Genomic DNA, 27958 nt, shown 5'->3' with positions numbered 1-27958 from the left:
CTAGGTGGAATTGAACCGGATTAGGTATCGATCATTTCCAACTTGAACTGCCTCTAAATGATTAAAAAATATATATACACAGATGTCAAAAAATATTACAATTAATTGGGGAAAAAAATGCCACTGGCACATACGAATTACTAGGCAACCAAATAAGTTAACAAAAGAATCTCTATATGGTATTAGTTTTCACAACACTGGATACATGCAATGTACAATCAGCGAGGAAACAATTCAGAAATTGATGCATCATTGACTGAATGAACTGCTTCCTTAAGCAAGCACTTGCCATCCTCATCTTCATCCTTATTAATTGAAAATGCAGGCTTCTTGGGGAAGTTCACGGCTGAAGATTCATTCTTGAGCATTGAATAGACTTCCAACATGGATGGCCTGTCCCTGTGCTTCTCTTGCACGCATAGAAGAGCCACTTGCATGCATCTCAAGAGCTTACAGGATGATGAAGAGTCATCCAAAGACGGGTCAATGAACTCCATGCATTTATCGTCTTTCCACTGCTCATATGCCTGAAATTAAGAACGCCAGCGGTTAAAAGTCAAAATTCATGTTCCTAAAATTGAGCCCAGAAAATTTTGGAATCACAAATAATCTCTACTTACATAATCAAGAAGATTCAGATTTTCATTCAGGCCGTAGTAACATGAGGTCCTTCTACCACCGATGATTTGCAACAGCAGCACCCCAAAGCCGTAGATTTTGTACTTCATCGAGTATATGCCCTTCCTCACATATTCTCGCGGAACATACCCACTGTATGCAATAACAAAAATTGGTTTTAAGCAGTAGGCTTTTAGCAGAAGAATACCTATGAGGTAACACTAGGAGGGCCTAGTTAGCTCTCTTACTATGTCCCGACAATTCGGCTGGTATTTGCTTCAATGTCATCCTTCTTGAATATTCTCGCCAAACCAAAATCTGATATCTTGGGGTTCATTTCATCGTCCGGGAAGAACATTGCTGGCTTTCAAGTCTATGAATTATTGTGAAATTCGAGTATTCTTGGAGATAAAGAAGCCCCTATGTAATGCCTTCTATGATATGAACACGTTTCACCCAATCCAAGAATATTTCCTTATTGGATCTGCATCATCAAAACCTAAAGACTATCGAACAGAAGCGAAATTAGAGCATTGCATACCATTGCGTAGCCCAAATGCTTAAAAGGGTCCACCTGCCCTAGCCCTTGTAGTGGAACTGAGGACCCATCTAAGCTTTTTGGAGTATCACACTAGATGTCACTTAAAAAACCCAGGTTTTGATCAATGACTATCGTAAGAAGCATGAAAGATGTCGAACCAAATAGGTAGAAGTCCAAGCTCTTATTTGGCATGTACTCATAGATCAGCATCTTTTCTTCCCCGTTGGTACAAAATCCAATAAGGCGAACAAGGTTGACATGTTGCAGGCTGGTAGTGAGCATAACTTCATTCTTGAACTCCTCGAGCCCTTGGTGTGAAGTTTTCGAAAGTCTCTTCACCGCAATGTACTCGTCCTTTGGGCAACTTGCCCCGAGCAACAGTACGCCGATGGTCGAATGGGCAACCGACTCCACTTGAACATGGTAGACTAACAAAACTTTTCACCGTTTATGCTGGAAGCCAGTCTTTTGTCTATGACATATGTCACATAACCCCAAGGAACATAAATGAAAAACAAAACTTGAGCAGAAGGCATCCAAGTCCAACCTCCTATGATGAAACTTACAAGCTTGCATCCATCATTAAGAAGACCTACGCTGCATCTCTAAATATCTCAAGCTTTCTGCTTTTAGAGGCATGTAGCTTCAATGATTGAAACTGCGAGTATAAACCAACCAACCGGCAGCTGCTACAGAAAAGCCGGCATACCTATGCTTAACATATGAAAAGATTTGCTCTCTCATAGTACGGGTAGCAAGTTCCCATTACCATTTTTTTTTTTTTTTGTCGAAAAGTTCCCATTACCTTCACTTTCTCAATTATAAATCAGACTATAAATGAGAAGGACCACATTTTCTTGAGCGTGAAAAAATAAGAAAACATTTGGGGGTGAGTTATTTTCCATGCTTGTATTATGCAACAACGAACGCATGTTATAGAGCAAAAGGACCAAATCGGGCCCTCAATCGTGGTTCGTTCTCCCAACACGTACTTCATGGGATTTGCAATGAAACATAAAATAATAATCTTTAGCTTAAGAATGGCCTCATATATTTTACCTTGTAAACAGGTCCAAATCCACCCTCTCCAAGCTTATTTTCACTTGAGAAGTCATCGCTTGCTGCTTTGAGGGTAGCATAACCAAATGTTCGCAGACTACGAGTACCACTCTCAAGACTTTCACCTTTACACACCATAGTCTTTAATCGGCTACTAAATCCTTTTATTACACCTGAAATACCTGCGAACCAACATCAAGAAAATGTGTCTAGAACTTTAATTCTTCCTAAGTCAATGTTCCCGATTCCCACAAAATTACAAGTAATCCTCCAAGAAAGTATAGAAAACGTACCTTTTGATTTCAATGTTCTCCTCTGTAAGTAGCATATCAGGCCAAATACAAGGAGAACAATTACAGCAATCGAAATAAGCATAACAAGCCAGAACCATCGCCTGTGTTGCTGATCTTCACTAGCCTCTTGAGCTGACAAGGCAATTAAGTCCTTGAATTACATTTGAGAATGCTAGTATGAACACCTATAGGGTTAATAGGTGTTTATAATAAATATTGGCAAATATATGCAGAATAAAAATAAACTTCAAACAAAGGAGTTAAGGAAGAGAACAAGAACACAAGATTTATAGTGGTTCGGCTTAATCCAAGCCTACGTCCACTCTCCCACACTAACAGCCTTCTTGGCTAGATTCCACTATGCAATCAACAAGAGATTACAACTTTGAGTGCAAACACTTAGTAGATCACACTATCTCACTAAGTCACTCGTTTGGTATTTCTCTCACGATCACAAACGTTTAAGCTCTCAAGAGACAAGTATATGATCGAAGGTTGCTCAGACTTTGGAATTATAAATTCTACACTCCGTCTCTTACTTGCTCATCGGTCCTTCATCTCCTTAAATACTCTTCCACTTCCAAACTACCCGTTGGACAGTATCTTGAGGATCGTCTTCCAATATATCCATTGGACAGCTCGTATCTAGAAGATTTGGTAGCCGTTGAGTGACAAAGGTAGAATCCCAAAATGATTCCGATCGCCCATACAAACGGAATCTTAGTTTCCATAAGTAAAAGCTTCTTCGTATAGAAAGTTCTTGTCTTCAATATTCAATCGTCAATCAATTAGATTGAGTCAATCAAATCAATCCTGATGTGGAATCCAAAACCAGATCACTAGCCGTTATATGATTGGGCTTGAGTTACGTTACTGTCGAGTTACGGATGTAAAGTCTGAGAGCAATAGACTTTACAATTTGAGTCTGAGTGCAATAGACTTTACAATCTGAGTCTGAACATATTCTGCTTCTGAACAGATTTAGCTTTAAGGTTTGTACCCAGTTCAGCTTCAGCATAGAGTCTGTCTTCTGGTTCATCATTCACATTCGGTCTGGAATTTGTCAGAGTTGACAGACTTCTGATGTAGAACAAACTTTGACACTAAAGTCTGGCAGTCTTCAGACTTTGACACAGAAGTTTGTAAATCTTCAGAATATACTTTAGACATGTGTTATGTTCAGTCTTCTGACAGTCTTCTGACTTTGACAATATCATTTACATGTTCTATCATCTACATGGTCTATTACTTAACCATTAAACATGTTAATATCCTTTGATTTATTTTGTCATCTTCAAAACATCATAAGGGATTTCCCTAACAATCTCCCCATTTTTGATGACAAAACAATCTCTGAATATGCAGATTTGTAAACATGCTTGTAAAAATATTAATTTAAATAAAAGGATATCAGAAGATAGCAAATAAATTGAGCATAACAATATATAGAAAATAATCTCAGCTCAATATTATGCCATAGATAATATCAACCAATCAACACATATGCATATTCATATCTTCTCCTTTTTGTCATAATCAAAAAGCGATAATAATGGAAAAAGTATCACGTAGAGAATATAAAATGATAACAATTGTCTTGCGTGAATCATAATTTCCAAAAAATTAGCTTTTATAAAGTAAATCGAATATTAAAAATATGCAATATAGCTCACTTCGATCATATATATCAGCAAATATCCAATAAAAATCACGGATGCATCATAAAATGCACGTACCTTTTGTCATAATAAAATAATAATATCAATAAGAGATTTGTTAATGACAAAAGGTAATAAAAAATGCCCTAACCGGATTTTTTAGAACAAATTCTGATACATTTACATTTCCTTCTATTTATAATAAGATCACGATCAATCCAAAAAGATTTTTCCATAATTGATCAATGCTCCCCTCAATTTGTTGCCTTTTTGAGATGATCACGATTCTTTTCCTTTTCTTTTGGATTCGATTTCTCCCCTGTCATCATGACAAGATTTGCAAATAGAAACAATTGTTGCTTGTGCACGTTGAACATAATATTTTTCTAGTATTTCCTTTGTAGCAACAACATCTGCAACGATCACTTGCATTTTGAAATTCGAGGCAAAAATTTATTTTCTTCAATTAAGCTTTTCTCGAATTCAACCTGCATCAACTTAACAAACTTTTTCCACAAATAAGCTGTAATAATATCCACGTAATATATAATGCCCTTTTCTTCGAATAAATAAATTGAATAGCATATATAAAATTATCAGATATTAAAATTCAGAACTATTCAACCTTTTTGTACGACGCATAAGGGATTTCCTCAATAAGCAAAAATTTTGCACAAGGAATAGAATTTTTGAACTTCCAAAAGATAGTATAGAATCTTCACAAATTTCTGATCAAGCTTTCCAAAATTCATATGGAAGATTCTATTGTCACCTGCAAAATCTTGTATAATGGATAACCATCTTTGCAAAAATGTCACGTAATATATTCCTTTGATTTGCATATCAAACTTGCTAGATAGAATATATCTTCTAAGAATATAGCAAGAATATCCATGAATATGCAGTAATATCTTTCGAGATCAAAGAGATTTCCTTGAGCATAAATTTCATATATGCATTTTGCAAAAGGAAATTAGATATTTCTGTCATGTGCCTAAATTGCAATACCTTATATTTATGACAGAAGATATTCGCAATATAATAAACAATCATCCAAAATCATGATAAATGCACGTAGAAATTTGTAAGGCGAGATGAAAATAAAAAAATTCTCTTACCTAGGTATATGTTTCAAATATACCATTGATTAAAAAAAAAAAAAAAATCATTACCAATTGTCGCAGGAGATATTTTCTGATTGCACTAAAATTTGCGTAGATTCGCAATTATCCTTCCCTTAAAGAATTTCTTGCAATCAACTCATTTCCCTTTTTGGTATCCATCAATTTGGATCCTTCCATTTCGTTAAGGTAAAATAGAAAATCTCCATAATCAAATATTCTTTCTTAATTCATTGTAACAAAGTATTCAAAGAAAGAGTATTATGCACAAAGATATTTTGAAAAATAAATTCTCACTTAGTCATGGTACGATAAAAACATAGAGAATAAAATTCTTGAATATCTAAGAATATCTTGCATCATCACGTAAAACAGATTTTCACTTTGCAAAATATGATTAAATCTGAAATATAAAATTAGACAAAATAATCTGAATTATCTCAAATAATCACACGTACTAAATCAAATCTCAACTCACAAATCACAAAAACAAATCATACGATTCTTTCTTCCATAAAGCAAAATATGATCATTATAAAATCTCAATTAACCAAGGATATATCAAATATCAAGTATAATGAGAATTATTGCCCAAATCAAATTGAGAATAAAAAATTCTTTACCAAATCCTCTTTCTTCTTTCTTCTTCATATCCTGAAAACAACTCATCTTTTCTTTGGTACCCATTTTTCCTTGGGTCCATGAGAGTTAGTAGAGTATGCTATTTTTACCCAATTTTTCTTAATAGGTCTCCAGTCTTTAGGACAATCTTTCTCAAAGTGTTTTGAATCTCCACAATTTGAACATTTGAGGGCATTTCAACCAACAGGTTTTACAGACACTTTTTGAAAATGATTTTTGTAAAATTCCTTTGGAGGTCTTTGTCTAAGTCTTTCCTTGACTTTAGGAAAATCAATTAGAGAATCACTTTCCTTATTGAAACCAAGTCTTGACTTATTATAGTAAGGAACTTGTATGGAAAGGATATGCTCTAATGTTTTTGATCCATTTGAGAATCTTGTCGAAATATTTGAAAATTCTTTCTTCAAAGAATCAATTTCTTTGACAAGTAAAACTCGACTTTCTTTTGTTTATAGAAAATCTTTTTGCAAAATTTCAAAATTTTCTTTTTGAGAAAGATCATGTTTCCTAAGACGTGAATTCTCCTTTTTTAGTTTGAAGATTCTTTTAAGAGAAGATTTGAGATTTAAGCAAAGGTCATTTATATACTTTGAAACTTTGAGAGGAATTTTTGAATGGCTTACCTCGATTTCCTCATCAGATTCTGAGTCTGTGTCTAAGTCAGACTCTGATTCTGAATCTGTGTTTGAGTCAGACTCAGATTCTGAATGTGCCATCAAGCATAAATTTCCTTGCTCATCATCTTCTTTCATTGTTCTTTTTTTGCCATTCTGCTTGTATTGTCTTCTTTCACTAAACTTCCTTCCTTTTCTACTCAGCTTTTTGAATTTCTCGATCATAAAAGCAAGTTCTTCGTTGTCCATGTCATTTTCTGAGTCTGTTTCATAAAAAACAACATTAAATATTAAAGCGATGGACTTCTTACCTTCGGGATCTTCATCATTGAGTTGTTCCACTTCATAGGATTGAAGAGTGCCGATTAATTCATCAACGGAAAGTGGCATAATCCTATGAGTTTCCCGGATTGAGGTCTTGACATGGTTCCAATCTTTTGAGAGACCTCGCAAGAGTTTGTTGACCTTCATTGGAGAAGAAATAGGCCGACCTTGATATGCTAAACCATTTACAATTTCTGTAAAACGGCTAAACATATCTCCAATTGACTCTCCTTGCTTCATCTTGAAGGATTCATATTTGCCGAGCAGGAAGTTTACTTTTGTCTCTTTTACATGATCGGTCCCTTCATATGTAACATGAAGTCTATCCCAAACTTCTTTTGCTGTTTCACATGAAGAGATTCTATTATATTCAGCAGGAGACAATGTGCAATATAAAGAATAAATGGCTTTTGCATCAAGCGCTTCTCTTTTAGACAACTCCGTCCGAGACGTAGGAGCGGGGGGTTTGGTTTCTTTGTCTTTGCCATTCTTATTTGATGTAGACGCAGCAGTGAGATTGATTCCTTTTTCCACAACATCCCATTGCAAGGGATCTCTGGATCTTAGGAATGCTTTCATTTTGTTCTTCCACACGTCGTATTCCTTTCCATCAAAATATGGTGGCCTTGTGTTGCTTTGCCCTTCCATAAGTCCTGGTGCCAACGTACTAGCCATAAAGAATCTTTAGCTCAAAAGTAAAAACACTTTTATAAACCGAGCACTTGGCTCTAATACCAATTGAGAGTGCTAGTATGAACACCTAGAGGGGGTGAATAGGTGTTTATAATAAATATTGGCAAATATATGCAGAATAAAATAAACTTCAAACAAAGGAGTTAAGGAAGAGAATAAGAACACAAGATTTATAGTGGTTCGGCTTAATCCAAACCTACGTCCACTCTCCCATGCTAACAGCCTTCTTGGCTAGATTCCACTATAAAATCAACAAGAGATTACAACTTTGAGTGCAAACATTTAGTAGATCACACTATCTCACTAAGTCACTCTTTTGGTATTTCTCTCACGATCACAAACGTTTAAGCTCTCAAGAGACAAGTATATGATCGAAGGTTGCTCAGACTTTGGAATTATAAATTCTACACTCCGTCTCTTACTTGCTCATCAGTCCTTCATCTCCTTAAATACTCTTCCACTTCCAAACTACCCATTGGACAGTATCTTGAGGATCGTCTTCCAATATATCCATTGGACAGCTTTGTATCTAGAAGATTTGGTAGCCGTTGAGTGACAAAGGTAGAATCCCAAAATGATTCCGATCGCCCATACAAACGGAATCTTGGTTTCCATAAGTAAAGCTTCTTCGTATAGAAAGTTCTTGTCTTCAATATTCAATCGTCAATCAATTAGATTGAGTCAATCAAATCAATCCTGATGTGGAATCCAAACCAGATCACTAGCCGTTATATGATTGGGCTTGAGTTACGTTCTGTCGAGTTCTGGATGTAAAGTCTGAGAGCAATAGACTTTACAATCTGAGTCTGAGTGTAATAGACTTTACAATCTGGGTCTGAACATATTCTGCTTCTGAACAGATTTAGCTTTAAGGTCTGTACCCAGTTTAGCTTCAGCATAGAGTCTGTCTTCTGGTTCATCATTCACGTTCAGTCTGGAATTTGTCAGAGTTGACAGACTTCTGATGTAGAATAAACTTTGATACTAAAGTCTGGCAGTCTTCAGACTTTGACATAGAAGTCTGGAAATCTTCAGAATATACTTTGGACATGTGTTACGTTCAGTCTTCTGGCAGTCTTCTGACTTTGACAATATCCTTTACATGTTCTATCATCTGCATGGTCTATTACTTAACCATTAAACATGTTAGTATCCTTTGATTTATTTTGTCATCTTCAAAATATCATAAGGGATTTCCCTAACAACATTTAGTTCTACATTTTCAATGCAATAATTTTTTAAAACCTTCAGAAATTCCTGTGAGGTACTTAATCCTAACTTGTCCGAGAAAGGACCCAGTTCTGATCATTGTTGACTTGAAACACATTGTAACCAAGGAGCCCCTTTTCCTTGGCATAAGTTACTTTGGCTCGGATGGCCTCCACATCATCGAAATTGATTCATACCGATCCCTTTCTGAAAAGATTCACCACATATGTACCATTATAAACAGGACTGGCACCATAACTGAAATCTCGGATATAAGATTTTATAGCCTTGTATCTAAATGACCCATCCGTCGTCACAGCAGGCCCCACTGCTGGATAGCCAATGGCATCAGCGCTCGAATCCTCGAGCTGCCAAGCATAGCCATGGTAGGGCAAGCCCAGAACCAGCTTTCTTGCGGGAAATCCTCTAGTCAGCAACGAGGTGATGCAGAAGTCTGTGTTCTTCGAGCTTGCTGGGTCAAATAAAGCTGCGTGAGGGAGAGCAAATCTTTCCCTGGTGGGGAGATGGTAATCATACGCACTTAGGTGAACCCAGTCCAAATTTCTCCGAATTGTTAAAAATGGGTTGACTATACACAGCCATTACTAGCAGCAACTGAGGTTTCCCAGATTTTCTTGATTCGGCATCTACTCCATCTCTCCACTCCCGCAAAAGGGCACTCAAATTGGTCACGTTAATGCTCCCACTGCGCAAGACCCCACAGAGATCAACCCCACTGAACCCATAAAGCCTTGCCTTTTCTATGGTAGACTCGATAAAGAACCTTCTTGAAGAAGACTCACTGAGCATCGAAACGAAAGCTGAAGGATCCTCTCGGCCTGCCCACGCTGCTGCCCACACTGATAGCAGAGTGGTGATCGAAGGATTCTTGCGTTTAACGGTGCTCGTGAAGGTGGAGAAGAATTGCTCGGTCGAGGAGTTGACGGAGAGCTGATAGGTCGAAGAGTGGATGTAAGCAAAAGCGCATATGAGGTGAGAGAACAAGGAGGAATCAATGTCCGAGATCGGGATTTTGCTGCCGGCGTAGAAGTAACCGGACTTGACCCACGTTTGTGCCTCCGAAGATGGGCGGAGACAGAGGAAAAGATGATGAGACAGGCGATTTTCCTTCGCCCGCCATGAGAGGCGGCTCGAAATAGAATGTGAAAGCGGAAGTGGGTGGCTTGAGATTACGGGAGGAGGAAGAAGACCGCTCTTCTCGGGGCCTTTGATCGGGTTTACATAGGAAGCTAGAACTCGAGTCCAAAGTGTCATTGCTTCTTCAGACAGTACGTAGGAAACAAGAAATCGAGTGTCGTCGCTTCTACGAGAAAATATTGGGTACGTCTTATGCTCCAGCGTGGCAAACAAGAAGGCGATGGGAGCGCGACATGTGTCCTCGTGGGACCCATAAAGTCAGGCGTCTGCTCTCGACTCAGCGCTTCTTCCTCTCTCCTCTAACTCTCGTCTCGGCTAGCGGCTCGGCTTGGCTGGCAGAAGAAAGGACGTCCTCTCCTCCCCGGCCTACACGCTCTCTCTCCTGTCGAGCATTTACTGCAGAAACTTTTCTCTTTCCTTCGTTTGAGAAAGAAAATGGCCGTTCGTTCCTCTTTGTCCCTCTCCATTTCTTTCCTTTCGAATTTTTGAATCTGAAATTCTCTCTCCGCGCTCGTTGTTGCTCCGCCGTGCATCAGGCGGCCGTTCTCCTGCCATCGCCGACGAACCACATTACGGCCGCCGCTACCCCGGTGCTCACTCGCTTCTCTCTTCGGGCTCGTTGCTGCTCCGTCATTCGTTTCGGCATTCCCGGGATCGCAGATGCAGCACGCGGAGGAGAGGCAGGCCTCTTCGAGCTCCCCTCAACGTCGGCGAGCGTCGCCCGCCGAGCGAGACCCCCACCCACGGAAGGCTCGGAGACGAGGTTGCTGAAGAAGCTGGTGCCGTATGCTGCCAGCTTGGTGCTGAGCTGCCTCGTCGTGTTCGACACTCCTCCGCCTCCCTCTCACGACATCCCCTTTGCTCTCTCTCTCCCCCTCCGTGAAGTCGTGCCCCTCTCTTCCAGCGAAACGCGACGCCGACGGCCCTCCACCTTCGCCGGTTGACTCCATCGCCCTCGACTCCGACTCCGACGCCGACGCCGACGCCGACGCCGCCTCCTCCCCCGAACCCGACTCGACGCCGACGCCCTTCGCTGGTTGCCTCCGTCGGCGTCGGAGTCCGTCGCCCGACTCCGACGCCGACGCCGACGCCCCTTTGCCAAGTCCATGCATCGCAGAAAATGGTGATGCTGACCCAACATTACTTATTCAGTTATTTCCTTTTGCTGATGATGGGGAAATTCTCATCTTGGACGAAATTTTCTCTGTCATCATTGGCAATGCCTGGCTGAAACACTAGGGTCAAATCCTCAGTATGGGTGTGGGTTTCTGTGAATGGATCAGTCCACTCCAATACCTCCCACCAATTCCATGTGCCACTTGGGCTCTGCCCAAAGTTAGTCTCATTCTAGCTCAGTGTTTAAGGTTGGGCTTTGCCTTTGATATAATTTATAACTTTGAGCCTTGTGGCTTGGGAATGAGGTTAATCATGGATTGGTTAGAAGCAGAAGAGATGATGAAACTGAGAAGAGTTTAGTTGAATCTAATTACTATGGTTTTGTGGGTGGAGGTGTTTGCTTTATTCTCTGTCATCACTCCTGAATATGTTTATTTTCCTCATATTCTTTTGAAATTATTGTACATGAATCCCAAGGTACTTATTGTTAAGTTTTACAGAAGAAACCTTTCTTTGCAGAGACCAAGGGTGTGTATATTAGGTGGTGGATTTGGGGGTTTATACACTGCTTTGAGACTGGAATCACTTGTCTGGCCTGACAGCAAGAAACCTCAGGTAGTTCCTTTGATCCTTGTATAGTTAGTACACGTTCTACATTGATACATCCCTGTTGCTGGAATGGAATCGTAAGCAGAACTTGCATATTTGAACAAAGATCACTCCTCTAGACTATAACAAACTGTCTTATAGAAGTCTCTATATTTTGTTGAAACCAGTATGTTGTCATTTGATGCCGCGTATAATGTTCAAATTACTTATTCAGCTTGAGCCATCTTATTAAATTGTGTCACTTTGATAATGCGGTAGGTCCTTGTTGACCAATCTGAGCGATTTGTTTTCAAGCCAATGCTATATGAACTTTTATCTGGAGGTATGAAGATATGACACTACAGAGGGTGGATCATGATGTACAGCTTTTGCTATTCATACCAGGTTCTTTCATCAAGGAAAGTTGAGCTGCTTCTGGGTTACTTTGTACACAATATAAGGAAGTCCAGCGATGCTGAAGATTCTTTCTGTTTCAGTGGAAACTCTGAAGATCCTGAAATGCAGAAAAAGAGTGGACCCACTAAGGGCTTTGCGGCAGAAGATGATGTTGAGACATTTATACTGGAACTTCAACCTGCTCAAAGGGGACTACGAAGTCAAATTCTGGAGGCGGATTTGGTCCTATGGATTGTGGGCTCTAAGCCTTCACTTCCCGAATTAGAACCTTGGGATAAGCCGCATGAGCTTCCTTTGACTGCCCATGGTCAAACAGAAACTGATGAAACTCTACGTGTCAAGGGCCACCCACGCATTTTTGCCCTTGGTGATTCTTCTGCATTAAGAGATTCAGATGGAAAGATTCTTCCAGCCACCGCTCAGGTAAACAAGCAAGAAATGCAATTCATCTATTGGAGTATGATGTTGTAGTGCAACTTTAACATCTGCACCTTTCTTAGTTTTGCTATCTCCTTGCCAATTTTAGTCATTTCTTTCGTGGCCTACCAGGTTGCTTTTTAGCAAGCGGATTCCACTGGTTGGAATCTGTGGGCAGCAATCAATGACCATCCTCTTCTGCCTTTAGGTCTTTCATTTCACTTGTGCCTTTTGTGCTGGACATTTTTTATGGTTCAATCTGCTCGATTTGCAATGCAGTGCCCTTGCTTGTGATCAGCATGCATCTTGTAGCTTTGTCTCACCTTCCTTCCCCCAATGACTGGTTCTATTAAATTTGGGTGGAGGTAACAAGTTAGCTTCAGTTGCACGTTGACATCCCCCAGTGACAAGGAGCACTTTACTGTTATCCATCACAAACACCATTAAGTATCCTTCTGTGGTACCTCTACTAGTGTGTGGCAACTTTTATTTTTTGTAGATCATACTGGTAGAAGCTTTGGATATGTGACTGGTGCATGATTCTGTTAATATAATTTCCAGGTTTCAAAACTTGGGCGAGATGATGACATTGGGAAGAAATGATGCTGCAATTTCACCAAGTTCATTGATGGATTAACTCTGGAAGGTCCAGTTGGACATGCAGGTTCTTTTCTTTACTTCTGTCACACTGGTCCTTTGAAAAAAAAATGATGTTAATCCATATATTTCTGCATTTGCAGCGAGAAAATTTGCACATCTGATAAGATTGCCCACGGATGAGCATCGAATTAAAGTGGGAATGAGTTGGCTTGCTAAGTCTGCCATAGATTCAGTCGCATCACTTCAGAGCACCCTTACGAGAGTTCTTGCGGGCTAGCAAATCATTTTTTCATCCAAGCTCTACTTTTTTTTTAATTAAACCATTGGCAGTTTTTACCTTGCTTTGTGGCCATTTTGGAGGAAAAGGAATTTGACAATGGTAACTCACCAGTTGTGCAGGTCTAAGCCTGATAGTCCACTTCTAGATAACATGTAATTAGAAGTTCCTATTGAAGATGAATTATCACTGTTATAGTTTTCAAGACTTCAGAATCATGTGAAGCATCATGTTATATATTCACGATACTCTATGCATGTACTGTTTGTTTGGATGGACTATAATTTGTTGATATTTTGTCGGCTACATAGAAACACATAGAAATGAATCATATGAAGAGGGTAGAGAGGAATGAGTGGGCCAGCGAATCTACGTAAACTTCCTGCTTCAACCTAAAACTAGAATCGGCTGGAGCAATTTGATATGAAGCGAGGACTAAGATTTCTATTACTTGTATTGGTTCAAACTTGTAGCAGTATGATTAAGAATAGTACTTTGGTTATGAAAGATGCGTACGCCGTGCGATGATTTTCATGGAGAACATTCATCGACAAGACAAAAAGAGGTAGCCTTTGGTTTTGCGCAACTGAATGAAATTGCTGCCACGAGTCAGGCATTAGGGGTTGATGTATCGATGCTCAAGTTTCCCGAACAATACGATCGAGCAAGCCAATAGCTGGGTTGTGTTGGATGGCATATCATACGACTGGTGAAGATAAAAGGAAATTGAGACCTACTCGTTTTTAGAGGGAATAGAGATTTACATACCATTGAAATATGAAAGTAGATTGATAGATCAACTGTTACACGACATCACCAGGATAAATGACAATAGACACATACTTGAATATTGTGAAGAATTAATGTCGAGACGAGATGTTGGACCTACTAGATTATAATATAAAAAAGTTAGAAAGAGTTGGTTGGCCGTGCTTCTTTTCCAAAAGAAATTCAGTTCCATCCACATTTTGCCGGTACATGTGGTGTCTTCGGGCAAAATGAAATGGTTTATGAACTTCTCACAATCGAAAAATCACCGAAAGGACTTGATATTGTGAAAGCAAAGAAGGACAAGTAAGACTACATAAATTGCAGGATGTAGAGCTATACGGATGGCAAGTTTCAGAAAATAAACTGTTTTTCCGTTTAGTTTTCGTATTGCTCCTACGCAACTCCTTTTCATTTTATTTTCCACTAGTTTCCACTTCTGATTTGATCTAGTGGAAAAACTGAACGCCAAGTTGCCAAACGGTCTAGCTAAAGGTTTTTCCTAAGAAAACAAAATAAAAAATCAAACTAAAATGGTCACGAAAGTCTCTAACTATTTTGTTTGGCGGAAAAAGTCGGGGCATGTGTAATCTTCTAGGTGGCCCGCCATGGGATTGCCGGGGGCCAAGATGAGCTTACGACCTCTGCTACAACTCACTAACACCAAACAAGACAATTGGCAGCTTTAAGCAATCTGGACATCCACATGCTATAAAGGAATTGAAACCTTATATCATTCAAAAATCTGACTATGTACCGTTATACTTGAGATTCACAAGTGTCGGTTTTGGAGATGTCATGAATGCATTTACAATGGTGGTTGTTTATTCACAAGGCAAAAAATCAAAGTAGACACTCTTCCTATCTCACCTCCCTCATTTCATCTTCTTGCCTCAGCTAGTTGAATAATCAAATTCTTAAACCATGATTTTTCATCTTTGTTCAGCAGAAATGAGGACCGGTGGGCTGTTTAAATGGTGCAGCTCGTTTTCGGGGCTTAGTAATCCTTCATCAATGTGATTGCACATTGGATCGGAACCAGCGAAGATTTTAATTGCTGAGCGAGAGATGAAATAGTCTTCTGGCACTCTGCAAACCGGCTAGCAGCGACTGCTAGCTCTTGCTCCTGTTTTACATAACAAAACTAAATGAGAACTTAAGAAGGAAACTAAATTCAGACAAAGTCATGATCGCCCATTTAGCATGAATAAAACATTGGTAAGCTGATCCTATCAGATGGTTGATGGCGTCAGCAAGCGCAGTGTTGCTCAAAGCACCACAACCCACAGAAAAAAAGAAGAAGAAAAGTTCGCCTAGCGTGAGCATTTTCTGGTTAAGTTAGTTTAGAAGCACCCCATCGTAGCACTATAAGTGCTTTTTAAGCTCGAAAATTACGTTACATCAAAGGTCAAGCGCTTTGAAATTCTATATTAACCTCTGAATGTCTTCAATGCTACAATTAAATTTGAGATTTGTTTAGATTGTGCCCCAATCATACAGTTTGTACTAATAAAGTACAAGATGCTGATGCAGCCATCCTATTTCTAACATAGCTATATGTCAATATGAAGATCAAAACCATGCTGCGTTCTTTGGAAAATAATCATTTCATCTTCCTTGAGATGGCTATAAATAAATAACTATTCACCAGGAGATTGAAGTCATATCTCATAAAAAAGCACCCAAATCGATGTCCGGACACGGATGTGAATGTACCAAGAGAGGCATCTCTCTTTTCTCATGCAGATGGAACTCACTCTACATGCAACTGTAACATTGCCACTCAAAATGTAGTAGCGGGTTTGTCGGCAAACTTGATAAATTATGTAAAAGGAGCAATACCATCTCAATAATTTACTCATGTTATCATGCTTTCCATTAGATATAGACTAACATCCACAAGCCATAGAGGACTAACCTGCTTTACTTTTAGCTGTTCATCATAGACAGCCACACGCTGAAGCTCGATCTCATGCTGCAGTTTGGCATCCCTTTTCATATTTAGATTTTCATCCTCCATCTCCCGACATTTTGCCTCATTTTCAGCAGACAAAGCACGCTCTCTTTCAACCTCTTCTTGTAGTAATTTGACATTAAGGAGCAAGTTTTTCATCTCCTCTTCAACATCCATCGGTCTTGACTCTGTTACTTCCATACTCTCATGGGTAATCCTTGCTTCCTCCTCTGCAGCTTGCTTCGATTTTTGTGCTGCGGACAACATGTTGTTGAGTTCTGTCAATCTCATCTCAACCTCATTGAGCTGACTCCGTGACGTTTCAAGTTGCTTTTGACATTGACTTAGAGCCATGTCTAGCTTCTCCTTTTCTTCTTCCTTCTTCTCTAATTCCTCCTCCAGCTCTGCCGTTCTATTGATCATGGCTTCAAGCTTAGATTTGAGAGTGACTTCATCAGATCTGTTTTGATCCAGAGTAGGCCCCATTCCATGGCTCCAGCTTCCACTTTCTGCGTCTGGTAAAGCTGCAAGCCTTTCCATCTCCAGAAAATCATCCATTAAATCAAGTTCTCCTGAAGAGACCATGAGATTCTTTCCGAAGGATTTCTCTTTCTTAAAATGGTTGAGTTCAGTTATTAGAGCAGATGCCCATGACTCAGAGTGGCACGGCTCACAATCACTTGGCTCCAAGCAACTCGCTTTCTGCACGTCATTCTCAACTGCTAGCAACCAATCCCCTACATCTGATGGGCTATCAGCGAAGGACTCTACACAAACCGATGATGCAGAGAAAGACTTAAGATCATTTGTCACACTTACTTTCCGAGACATGGCTCTGAGTCTACGGCATTTGGCTTCCAGCCTAGCTACCTCTTTATGCTCTCTAAATGATGTTTGCTGGCTGTTTCTGCTGCTTGGGTGCTCAAGTTACGCTCAATAATCCTAAGTTCTAGCTCTTCCAACATAGAAAGGACTTTGGCTTTGAGGGCCACATTCTCTTTTTCAGCAAATCAAGCTTAGGGGCGAGATCAGAACATATAACTGAAGAAGCTTCACTCTTGGCTGCTTGAAGCTGGGCATGGACATTGGAAAGCTTAGTCTCAAGCTCAGCCTTTGTTGATTCCCACTCACGAGTTTTCTTGAGCACAGCTTCTTGGATCTTCTGCTCTTGGTCTTCCCTCATCTGTCTGAGCTGCCTCACACATTCCTTAAGTGTTCCATCAAGATGACTGATTCGATCTTCTAGTGTCTAGTTCCTTTGTGTTGCAGCCTCCAGTTGTTTCTTTTGCACTAAGACTTCATTTTCTCAGCCTTCTCCCATCCTACCATTGAATATCAAAAGGAAAAAACTTACAACGAAGTACATAGGCACAAAAATGCAAATCCGAATGCAATGTCAAATAGATTTAACGCAGAACGGTTGAAGTAGATGTCATCCTCAAATCTGAAACTCCATGTGATTTCACTCTTGCTCGATTGAAAGCTTCCAATCTTGTTACCCGGACATTAGTGCTTAATTTTGGTGCAATTTGTGTAGTATATTAGATATTTCCTCCCTCCTACATTCTCTCGATATCTTGTTACTATCCTCATTAATTTGCTATAGCTTTGGATATTAAATGCAGACATCGAGAAACTAAATCATTATGCTATGGTTACGGATGATGCTACAAGTACTATGAGAATACTATGGACTCCTTATCGTCCAAGATGAGAATTTCCCCATCATTAGCAAAAGGAAATAACTGAATAAGTAATGTTCGGTCGGCATCACCATTTTCTACGATGCATGGACTTGGCAAAGGGCGTCGGCGTCGGCGTCAACGTTGGCGTCGGCGTCGGCGTCGGAGTCGGGGCGACGGACTCCGACGCGATGGAGGCAACCAGCGAAGGGGCGTTGGCGTCGAGTCGGGTTCGGGGGAGGAGGCGGCGTCGGCGTCGGCGTCGGCGTCGGCGTCGGAGTCGGAGTCGAGGCGACGGAGTCAACCGGCGGAGGTGGAGGGCCATTGGCGTCGCGTTTCGCTGGAAGAGAGGCACGACTTCACAGAGGGGGGAGAGAGAGAGCGGAGGGGACGTCGCGAGAGGGAGGCGGAGGAGTGTCGAACACGACGAGGTAGCTCAGCACCAAGCTGGCATGGCAATGTACGGCACCAACTTCTCTAGCAACCTCGCCTCCGAGCCTTTTGTGTGTAGGGGTCTCGCTCTGCTAGCAACGCTCGCCGGCGTTGAGGGGAGCTCGAAGAGGCTGCTTCTCCTCCGCGTGCTGCATCTGCGATCCCGGAACGCCGAAACGAATGACGGAGCAGCAACGAGCCCGAAAAGAGAAGCGAGTGAGCACCGGGGTAGCGGCGGCCGTAATGTGGTTCGTCGGCGATGGCAGGAGAACGGCCGCTTGATGCACTGGGGAGCAACAACGAGCCCGGAGAGAGAATTTCAGATTCAAAAATTCGAAAGGAAAGAAAGAACGAACGGCCATTTTCTTTCTCAAACGAAGGAAAGAGAAAAGTTTCTGCAATAAATGCTCGACGGGAGAGAGAGCGTGCGAGGCCCCGGGGAGGAGAGGACGTCCTTTCTTCCGCCGGCCCGAGCCGAGCTGCTAGCCGAGACGAGAGTTAGAGGAGAGAGGAAGAAGTGCTGAGTCGAGAGCAGACGCCTGACTTTATGGGTCCCACGAGGACACGTGTCGCGCTCCCATCGCCTTCTTGTTTGCCACGCTGGAGCATAAGACGTACCAAATATTTTCTCCGCTTCTACAGCCAGATCAGTGTACAACGACGGTTGATTCCTCGACCGTTGTTTGGTCAAGGTTCACTTTCGGCAAATTCTTGCAACGTGGCGCATGGAGAGACGACTCATTTTTCGCGGGATGCCATCGCTACGCTGTCTTGAGTCTCACGGTGCCTTCCGCCCGGGTCGTGGTCGTTGCCGTGGGACTTTTCATTTTGGGAAAGGTAAAAAGCTAAAAAATAATAATAATCTTAAATTATATGCAGACATATTTAGTTTAAATTTTTTTAAGACACCAAAATTCTCAAATTATAAATTTGTGATACATTTACCTTTTGTGAAAATTCTCTGTTGATAAAACCATTAAAAACTATCTATAGAGACGTCAAAAAGTAAACATTAGTGGTGCTCATCTTAAGGGTGAGCGATTCCAAATTCTATACAAATTCCACCTGAAACCTAAAACGTACCGTTTGTGTACTTTTTAGAATTTAGAACATACTCTACATATTTGGAAATTTGGATACAGGTTAAAATCAATTCTAGGCTCTATCCAGATTCCATCTATATTATCAATTGCACAATTATAGTGAATTATCATCTTTAATAACCATTACTTGCTACTACAATTTATTGACACTAACTTGTATTTAGACATTCGGAAAATGTCAAGTATTAACAAAATAAAAGTCTCAATCATAAAAAAAAAAAAAAAACTTATATAGTAGTTCCAAATTACACACTTATCATGGAACGTTATAGGATGTCACAAGATCGCACAAAGACATAAATAAATAAATAAATAAAACACAAAAATTTATTCCGAGTTCTAGGTTACAGGTTCCAGGTTTCAAGTTTCGCTAATCAAGAACTTGGAACCGACCTGTCAAAATGAGATCTTTAATTTTTACAATTTGAAACCTACATATTTTGGATCCTGAAACCTAGAACCAGATAAGTTTGCACCGGTCTAGTTCTCAGGTTTCGGGTTTTACCTTGAAACCATGCTCGCTCCTAGTCCACGTGACTTAAGTAAAATAAAAATCACGTTATTTTGGCAGAAAATTCATTTAACAAAATATTGACAAAGGATAAATATGTCTCGGTTAAAATCGTTTAGGGTTTTTTATGTTATAAAAAAAAAAGGTTCAGAATAAATGTTGCGCTGAGTATAATTTAAAGTTTTTTTTTTATGGCTTTTTCCCTTTTGGGAATGAATGTGATTGACCAAATATACGGGTCATGTATCACCGCATCCAACCGATGATCAGGCCTATCTTGTTATGCAATCTCTTCTTTAAGAAAAAATTTCAATAGGGCACCAATTGGACAGACGGTTCGGCTTCCTAATTTGAAGTATTTTGTCAAGCATAGAGTTCAAATGGATGGATTAAGAGGGAAAGAAATTATTCTAAAATCACAATCTCGTCAAAATTGAGAGAATGGATCGGAAGGGATTATTAAAACCTAATCGATTCGATTAAATCGAATAAAAAAATATAAATTTTTTAATTGATTCGATTACATTGTAATATAGTCATGCCTATGCCACCGTGATGAAGTTGGGTAGTAAGTAAAACAAAGTGAATGAAAGGGGACAGGAAGAGAAAGAATCGAGAGAAATCAAAAAAATTACGGTTATAAAAAAAGAAGGTAATTTTTAAAAATGATTGAGAGTCGAAATGGTCTCTCTCTTGAGAGGCATGATGAGTGTGCCCTTGAGAAATTCTTGCGATTTTATAATTTCATGCACTTTAAATTGAAAGAATGAAAGTATATGATGTCATTTGCTTAGTACCGTGTCATATTTCGTATTATCATGTGTAGCACGGCTATAGATACTTTCATTCTTTCAATTTAAAGGACTGACGGTTTCATTACCAAGAAAATTATGAATTTAACGAGGATTGATAGAGGATTTTAAATAGGGATAAGTGTTCTAGAAGTCCTAAAACTTGTCACAAAAATGCGTTTCAGTCATAAAACTTGCAAAAAGTGCATTTAAGTCCCAAAACTTGTCAAATTGTTTCAAATGAGTCCTAAAATCGACGCCGTTAGCCTTTTCCGTTAAAAATGCTGACGTGACCTTTTAAATAATTTTTATTTTCCACGTGTATTTTTAAATTATTTTTTATTCATTTTTTTTAAAAAATAAATTTTAAACTTTTTTTAGTTTTTAGTGAAAATAAGATAAAATGAATTAATATAATCTTTTTAATTTTTAAATCTAATTTTTTAAAAAATAATTAAAAAATAATTAAAAAATCCACGCTGGGAATAAAAATTATTTAAAATGACACGTTAGCATTTTTAATGGAAAAGGCTAACGGCGTCGATTTTAGGACTCGTTTGAAACAATTTGACAAGTTGTAGGAGTTAAATGCACTTTTTGCAAGTTTTAGGACTGAAATGTATTTTCGTGACAAATTTTAAGACTTCTGAAACACTTATCCCTTTTAAATAAAGAACAAAACCATGTCAATTACTCGTGGACTAATACTTTATGCTTTGAATGGAAAATTGTGTTGTAATTCTCTTGACGTTGAGGTAACAAAATTTTTGAGTCTTGATACAGAAAATTAAGGAAATTTCGTTATACCAAAGAATAGTCAAAGTTTACAACCCCAAAAGTGAAAGTTACCACCCATACCTGGATTGTAGAGAGCCGCAAGTGGTCCTGTGGTAGAGGACCAACCGGGTGCATAGAAATCATAGGCCATCGCATTGATCCAATCCAAGCTCGCCGCCATGGCAGCCACCGGATAATTTGTGTTAGACCAGTGGTGCGGCAAGTAATGGACCGCTGCCGACAAAAGCAAGCATCCTTGCCCAAGCTGGCCGCCTCAGCAGCTACCGCAGCCCGCCACTCCTGGAGGAGCAACCCCAAGTTGGCCATCTTCTCGTCGCTATCTCGGGGCTCCAATCAAGATCGAGGCCATGGAAGCCGTTCGACCGAGCCAGGGCAAAAGAGGAATCAATGAAAGACTTTCGGGAGCTGGACTGGCGCGCCACGGATGCAATGTTGTCCGCAATCGATTTGTTACCCCGCCGCCAATGGACTGGAGGGTTACGACCGATGGGTTTTTCTGCTGGACATCACGAGTGAAGGCTGCGAAAGACTAAGCGTGCGACGACGATACGACTAACTGGTTCGTCGATGCGTCGACGTCAGCAAATGCGCAGAAGAGATGAGTGAAGAGGGCCGAGTTGATGTCGGAGGCTATGATGCCGCTGTCCGGGAACCAATAGCCTCCTTCGACGTTTTGGGCCATCCATGAGTTGATTTGGAGGAGAGAGAGAGAAAGGAGATGAAGAGAAAGAGAAGGACACGATTATAGTCAGAAGCCATTTTTTATGAGTTACACGGAGGAGGTTGTACATTTTTTAGCTGGCTTTATACAGGATTTATCGGACTGCATACGCATGTGGGGCTCAAGTTTAGTGGTACGGGGATGATGATCGTGACTAAGAAATTTCATGTGAATAAGGCTTTCCTGTGTTCTGACCCGATCGATTAAGAAGGGGAAGTTCTTTTCTGCACTCTTTTTCATGATAGATTATTCACAAGTCTGCGCTACAAGGAGAAATTATTATAGGAGTGGTTGTTCATGTTCTAAATTGAGTTTGAGCTATGATGGATCACAAATGGATTGAGTTCCAAACACCCCATAATGCCAAAACTCGATACGGACGGATACCTAAGTGTCAAAACTTCCAAAATATATACTTAAGTGTCACAATTGGAGAAGAAATAGACACTTACATGTTAACAGTGAGAAATTGTAGCCAAAATGCTAATGTGGCATTTTCCAAAGACTTTTTTTTTTGAGGTGGCAATTATTTATTAAAAAAAAATTATCCACGTGACGTTGACATAACCAGCTTGTCCCAAAATGATGTCATTTAATCTCTAAAAATTAATTTTTAATATAAATATTAATTAAAATAAAAGACTAAATTAAAAACAAAATGAGCGGCAACAAATTAGCGAGGGCCTCTATGGCCCTCACTATTGCTGCCCCCCAATATCACCAAAAAGGGTTGGCAACAATGGGGCAAGGGTCGGCCGAAGTCATTGGGCCTCGCCCAATCAAGCCAAGGGCTGCCACAAGCTGGGGCAAGGTCGTCCTCGTTGAATCTAGGGGAGGACCGCGAGCCCTCGCCCCCAGATCTAGCGAGGGCCTATAGGCCCTCCCCAACGTTTGGCCGAGGTCGTTGGCCATGCTAGTGACCTCGACTGACCCTCACCCCACCTCATTGGCCCTTTCTAGCAATGGTGGGTGGCATTAACAACGAGGGCTGCAGAGGCCCTCGCTGATTTGCTGCCACTCCTTTTTTAAAATTATGTTTTATTTTAATTTAATTAAAATTTATAGGTATGGAAGTCTCACTCTTTGGAGCCGAGGCACACTAAAGGAGATAGGAATCTCCTGACCTATAGTTGATAGAAGATTAATATAAATAAGAACGTGTCCGTAGAAAAAGACTTTATAAAAATACTAACGCTGAATAAAAATAGTGTGTTTCATGTTGTGTTTTCCTAACTACTTAATTGTTGTATTCTTTAGGAGATAGTTGTTGTGCACATTCCGCATGTTCATAATAACAAGATAAAAAGAAACGGCTCGACAATCACTATCATACAACCCTTCCTCATTAGACCTTCCGTTTCAATTATAGATATCGCCCACTCTTGGCGGCATCCCAAAACTTTCTCTAGGGCATCATGTTCTCATGAATGAAGCAACGTCACACGTCGTTTGGGGTAAAGGCGTGCTCTTGGACCATCCCTCATCCCAAACCGATATTGTTCTCTTCGAGGCATGCTCTTGGACCATCCCTCGTCCTAAACCGATATTATTCTCTTTAGGGATTGCTCCTAGACCATCCCAATCAAAGATTTGTCCTTGGCATAGTGAAAACTACTACCAAGAAGCATCAATGGCTTTTATTTTTCATTTTTGTGACCACACATCATGCATTACATAAGCGCGTTTTTATCTTTCATATTAATTGATGCAAACAAGGCCCGAGGGCGTGCTCATGCAAGTGTTTGTATGCCATGACCTATAACATCATTACTATAATAATATGCCGAGTGCAGCACAGAATTCATGGTTTGAACCGACACGTTTAATATCAATCCAAAGCCAAGTGAGACTCAAATCGACATGCCTCGATACCAATCTAAGACCAAGCAAGGTTCAGATCCATCACGCTTTAACGTTGATCCTAAAATCTAGTAAGACTAGTCTATGACCTAGGGCGTGATCATACTTATGCATGCAAAAACATGAATAATCATGCAAACACTCATCAACATGTACACAACTAAGCCCGAAGGAGAACATGACCAAGCTACTCATGGCTCAAATTGACACCTCTCAATGCGTGTCCAAGGTCGAGTGAGACTTGTCTATGATCTTGGGCATGATGCATCTAAGGACATGAGCACACCATACAAAACATGCCTCATTATGCACATAACTAAGCATGGTGAGTACACATCCAAATCCAACAACGTAGATCATCATCCTAGCTAAGGGTTAGGGATTCTACTTACAATCGACAAAGCGGTGGCGGTTAGCCAAGAATGGCTTAGTGGCAAAGGCGAGTGAGCAAATGTGAGCTAAGAGAGAGGGAGAGTGCAAGAGAGGGAATAAGAGGAAGAAGTGAGCCAATGGTGGTGAAAATGGGAGAGGGTCTTTTATTATAAACCTTTCCTCATTAAATGAGCCTCACAAGTGGCCTAATAAACTTTCCTTTAGTGGCAAGACTAGTATGATGGTATAGCACCCTAATTTGATGATGTGGCACCCTAGGGTTCTAAGGAGATGATTAATAACTTTTGTGTAATCTCTTTATTGGTTTGCTTAAGCTAGTGAATCCTCCCTTAATCATGACTTGTCTTTTTGGTTCTCTAAGCCAAATTCTCTTATGAGCAGTACCAAATCTCCACTTGCCACATAAGTAGGTGAGCCATAGCTTTTCATTTAATGCCAAGACTTGGTAATCATTGGTCTTGGATAGCTTGCCAAGTAAATTGATGATTCATTCCCTCATTAAATGTCTAAGATTTGGTCATCATGGCTTTTGGATTTGGTCACATGTTTCTTGTTACTCAAGTAGCTTGCAAGTTACTTAAGTTATCACATGTAATAATAACCAAATCCTCCTCCTTGCCACCTAAATTCCTTACCACCTGAGTTGATGAGTCATGCTCTTCATTTATGGATTAACATCTAAAGAACATTTTACAAACATGAGATGGAAACCAATGTAAGCGCTAATATTATCAGGCGAGAGCTTTTTATGTTCATTCATAGTCAACTATATCATTTAGACCAATGTTTGTGGCCAATTCATGATTAGGCGAGGTTGTAGGGGTGTGCAACCGGACCAGTTCTACTTGGGAACGGGACCAACCTATCCAGAAAATAAGTCCGAGATTGATTCCTATTAAAATCGATTCCTAAAATTCGAAATTGGTTTGAAACGATCCGGTCCTAGTTTCGAGTGAATGCCCACTAGAGAATCGGACCGACAAGATGTTTTAGAACCAATTTTGGAACCAATATTGTAAGCCCAAAAGTCCAAAACCTTATATTTTTTTTTCCTTTGATTTCTAATCTTAGAACTACATTTTTCCTTTTGCACAACACTTCTCCTTCATCGTTCCTCTTCTTCGCTCGCTTCCTTCCCTCGTCGACTTACAGTCACACCATCCATTGCTGGCTCCCTCTTGATTTATTTCGTCTCATCAACAAAGAAGACCTCATTTGTAAGCCCTATATGTGTCTTATGTTATCTAGGTTTCCTTGTTCAGTCCCATGCTCTGATGTTGTTTCGCTCTCTTTTGGAGTTTCAATCGAACGTCATGGGTTGTTCTTTCTTGTGCTTGTCATGCATTTTGTTTTTTTTTTTTGTGGATTTGATGATGTTTTATGCTGAGAATTGGGTGGATGAAAGCTCATGTGAAGCTTCTTCTCCTTCTTCCCTCCCAAGACTGCCTCCCACCTCACTCCCGCTCTCTTCTTCCTCCTCCACCTTCCTCTTCAACCCTTCTTCTCTTACTAGAAGCATCAAGAGCACTAAATTGTGTTGTCACAATAGCAATTCACTGGTTTTTGGGTTGGGCAGGAGGCGAAATCAGAGGGCGAAGAGGGGTTTGACTTGTAATGCCTTATTCGATCTCGGTGTGCCCGAGCTCATCGTCATTGTGGGTATCGCCGCACTAGTGTTTGGGCCCAAGAAGTTGTTAGAAGTGAGGAAATTAGGAGGAATACATTGTTGTACTTATTGATTACATATGTTTAATGTTTCAATACAAATGAAGAGGATTACATTGTTGTTTTCTCAAGTATATGTAAATTTTGAAGCCATATAGGATATCGAGGTGATTGCAAAACGGGTTCCAATGCAAACGGGATAAACCATGGAGTCAGATCGGAAAAATAGGTAGGTTCTAAAACAAATTCCAGTGCAAACAACGTAGGGTACATGTTCCTAAAAAGGAAACTAATTATAATAGAGTAAAGTATAGGGTCCAGGTCTGGAAACTACCCATCCTAGACCTGATCATCCCTACGAGACTGGACGTAGCCAAGCTTGATCGGCGTGGCTAAGTCGGCGGCCTATCCTGGCCTAGCACATGGGTTGGACTAGCTGGGCACAAAGCTGAGTTGATTGAGCTTAGGGCCAGCTTATGGCTTGGCACAAGACTAAGCTCATGGCTTGGCGCATGACTAGGACTAACCAGCACATGATTGGGCTTGTCGCCGTGCATGGCTAGGTGGTAAGATCACTGAACTGATTTATGAATGATTTTTAATCGATCTGTGATCTATCGCAAGTGATCCATGATCGATTCATTATTGGTTCATGACCGGGCATAGTCAATTTGTGGTCGACTCTCAATTTTTATGTGGTTGCGTGGAATTGATCGATCCATGACCGACACATGATCGCATGGGATCGATACATGACGAGCGAAATCACCCACAACTAATGCATGACTACACGAGATCAATCCATGATCATCTATCTATCCATGGTGGTGCATAATCATCTAACATCCGTGATTTTTGTCCTATTTGAAATAGCTATGATTCTAGTATGCTAGTGGCGAGAATTGACCATGGATGGATTCGAGAGATTAACCATATACCGATTGAAGAATCGATCATGGATTAATCAATGGTTCAACCATGGACCAATATAACGACCATGCAAGTGGATTTGAGTCGTTCGGTTAATGAATGACGCCCCACCATAACAGTTGATTGAGGGATGGTCACGTATCATCACGGATCGATGGGCGATCATGAAACAATCCCAAACAGTTGTGTTCTGATCTCAAGTAATTCCACATGGTCATGTACCAACTACGAGTGACCATGAGTTGACCCGGTATGATGTGTTAGTTATGGATTGACCGATCTTGAACAACCACATGACAATTGGGAGTTGATCTGGATCAGGCCTAGAGTCGGTTTAGAAGGCGATCCACTTAGCTAGACCCGGTCGGCCAGCCATTGAGTCCACACCTTAGGCCACTAACCTAGTCGAGAAGGCAAATTGTACCTATGACAACCACACCAATGGTGGCTTCGTAACAATTGCACTTTTAATGGTCTATGTCCCATGCTTGCCTATTCTTTAGAAATTGAAAAGATAGAATATTCTAAAACCCCTTGGTCATTTAATGAAGGTGGTGATTCACCATCTTAGGTCTCCACTTGAGGATTTAATAATCATTACCTAAGATTTACCTAAGGGGTTAAGTAAGGGACTCTTGAACAAATGTACTAATAGAAAAGAGACACGATGGCTAATTATTACTATTCTAAGGCCTAGGTGCCACACAACTCTCTTTAGGGTGCCACATATTCAAAGTGACTTATTCTTTAAGAATGGGTCAATTACCTAAGTGAACTAATTGGAAGAGAACTTGGTAGAATATTCTAAAAGACCAAAACTTGAAATGCATTTAATTTAGGCATGTGCTAAATATCCAAGCCTCATGATTAATCAAATCCAGGCATTTAATGAGAATGATGAGTCATTGACTTAAATGTCCATGGAAAATATGATCATCATTACCATAGGATTCTCTTTGGAGAATAAGTAGGTTAAGTCATGATGGCATGGTATAAGTGGTCCAA

At 40.2% G+C, this 27958-nt stretch overlaps 1 protein-coding gene and 3 pseudogenes across 1 annotated transcript; 1 reads left to right on the top strand and 3 right to left on the bottom strand.

Annotated features, from left to right (window-relative positions):
• Positions 1 to 85: 85 nt before the first annotated feature.
• LOC104438844 lies at positions 86 to 10047 on the bottom strand (annotated as a pseudogene).
• Positions 10048 to 10163: 116 nt separating this feature from the next.
• LOC120287088 lies at positions 10164 to 13464 on the top strand (annotated as a pseudogene).
• A 1614-nt stretch (positions 13465 to 15078) lies between these two features.
• On the bottom strand, positions 15079 to 16495 carry LOC120286546 (filament-like plant protein 3). The gene is made up of 2 exons (XM_039298822.1): positions 16032 to 16495; positions 15079 to 15239 (listed from the first exon to the last, which is right to left on the bottom strand). The coding sequence occupies exons 1-2, from the start codon at positions 16488 to 16490 to the stop codon at positions 15111 to 15113; spliced, it is 588 nt and encodes a 195-aa protein (XP_039154756.1). The 5' UTR covers positions 16491 to 16495; the 3' UTR covers positions 15079 to 15110.
• Positions 16496 to 16521: 26 nt separating this feature from the next.
• On the bottom strand, positions 16522 to 22066 carry LOC120287087 (annotated as a pseudogene).
• Positions 22067 to 27958: the final 5892 nt, after the last annotated feature.

The sequence above is a fragment of the Eucalyptus grandis genome, chromosome 8, assembly GCF_016545825.1.
Source record: "Eucalyptus grandis isolate ANBG69807.140 chromosome 8, ASM1654582v1, whole genome shotgun sequence".
NCBI classification, from domain to species: domain Eukaryota; kingdom Viridiplantae; phylum Streptophyta; class Magnoliopsida; order Myrtales; family Myrtaceae; genus Eucalyptus; species Eucalyptus grandis.
This window is presented reverse-complemented; position numbering and strand designations above follow the sequence as displayed.

Excerpts from the sequence above, each read along its gene's own strand:
- LOC120286546 (XM_039298822.1), bottom strand. The coding sequence starts at position 16,490 with ATGATCAATAGAACGGCAGAGCTGGAGGAGGAATTAGAGAAGAAGGAA. Across the intron at positions 15,240-16,031 it reads AACAGCTAAAAGTAAAGCAG|GAGCAAGAGCTAGCAGTCGC; the intron begins GTTAGTCCTCTA and ends TATGTAAAACAG.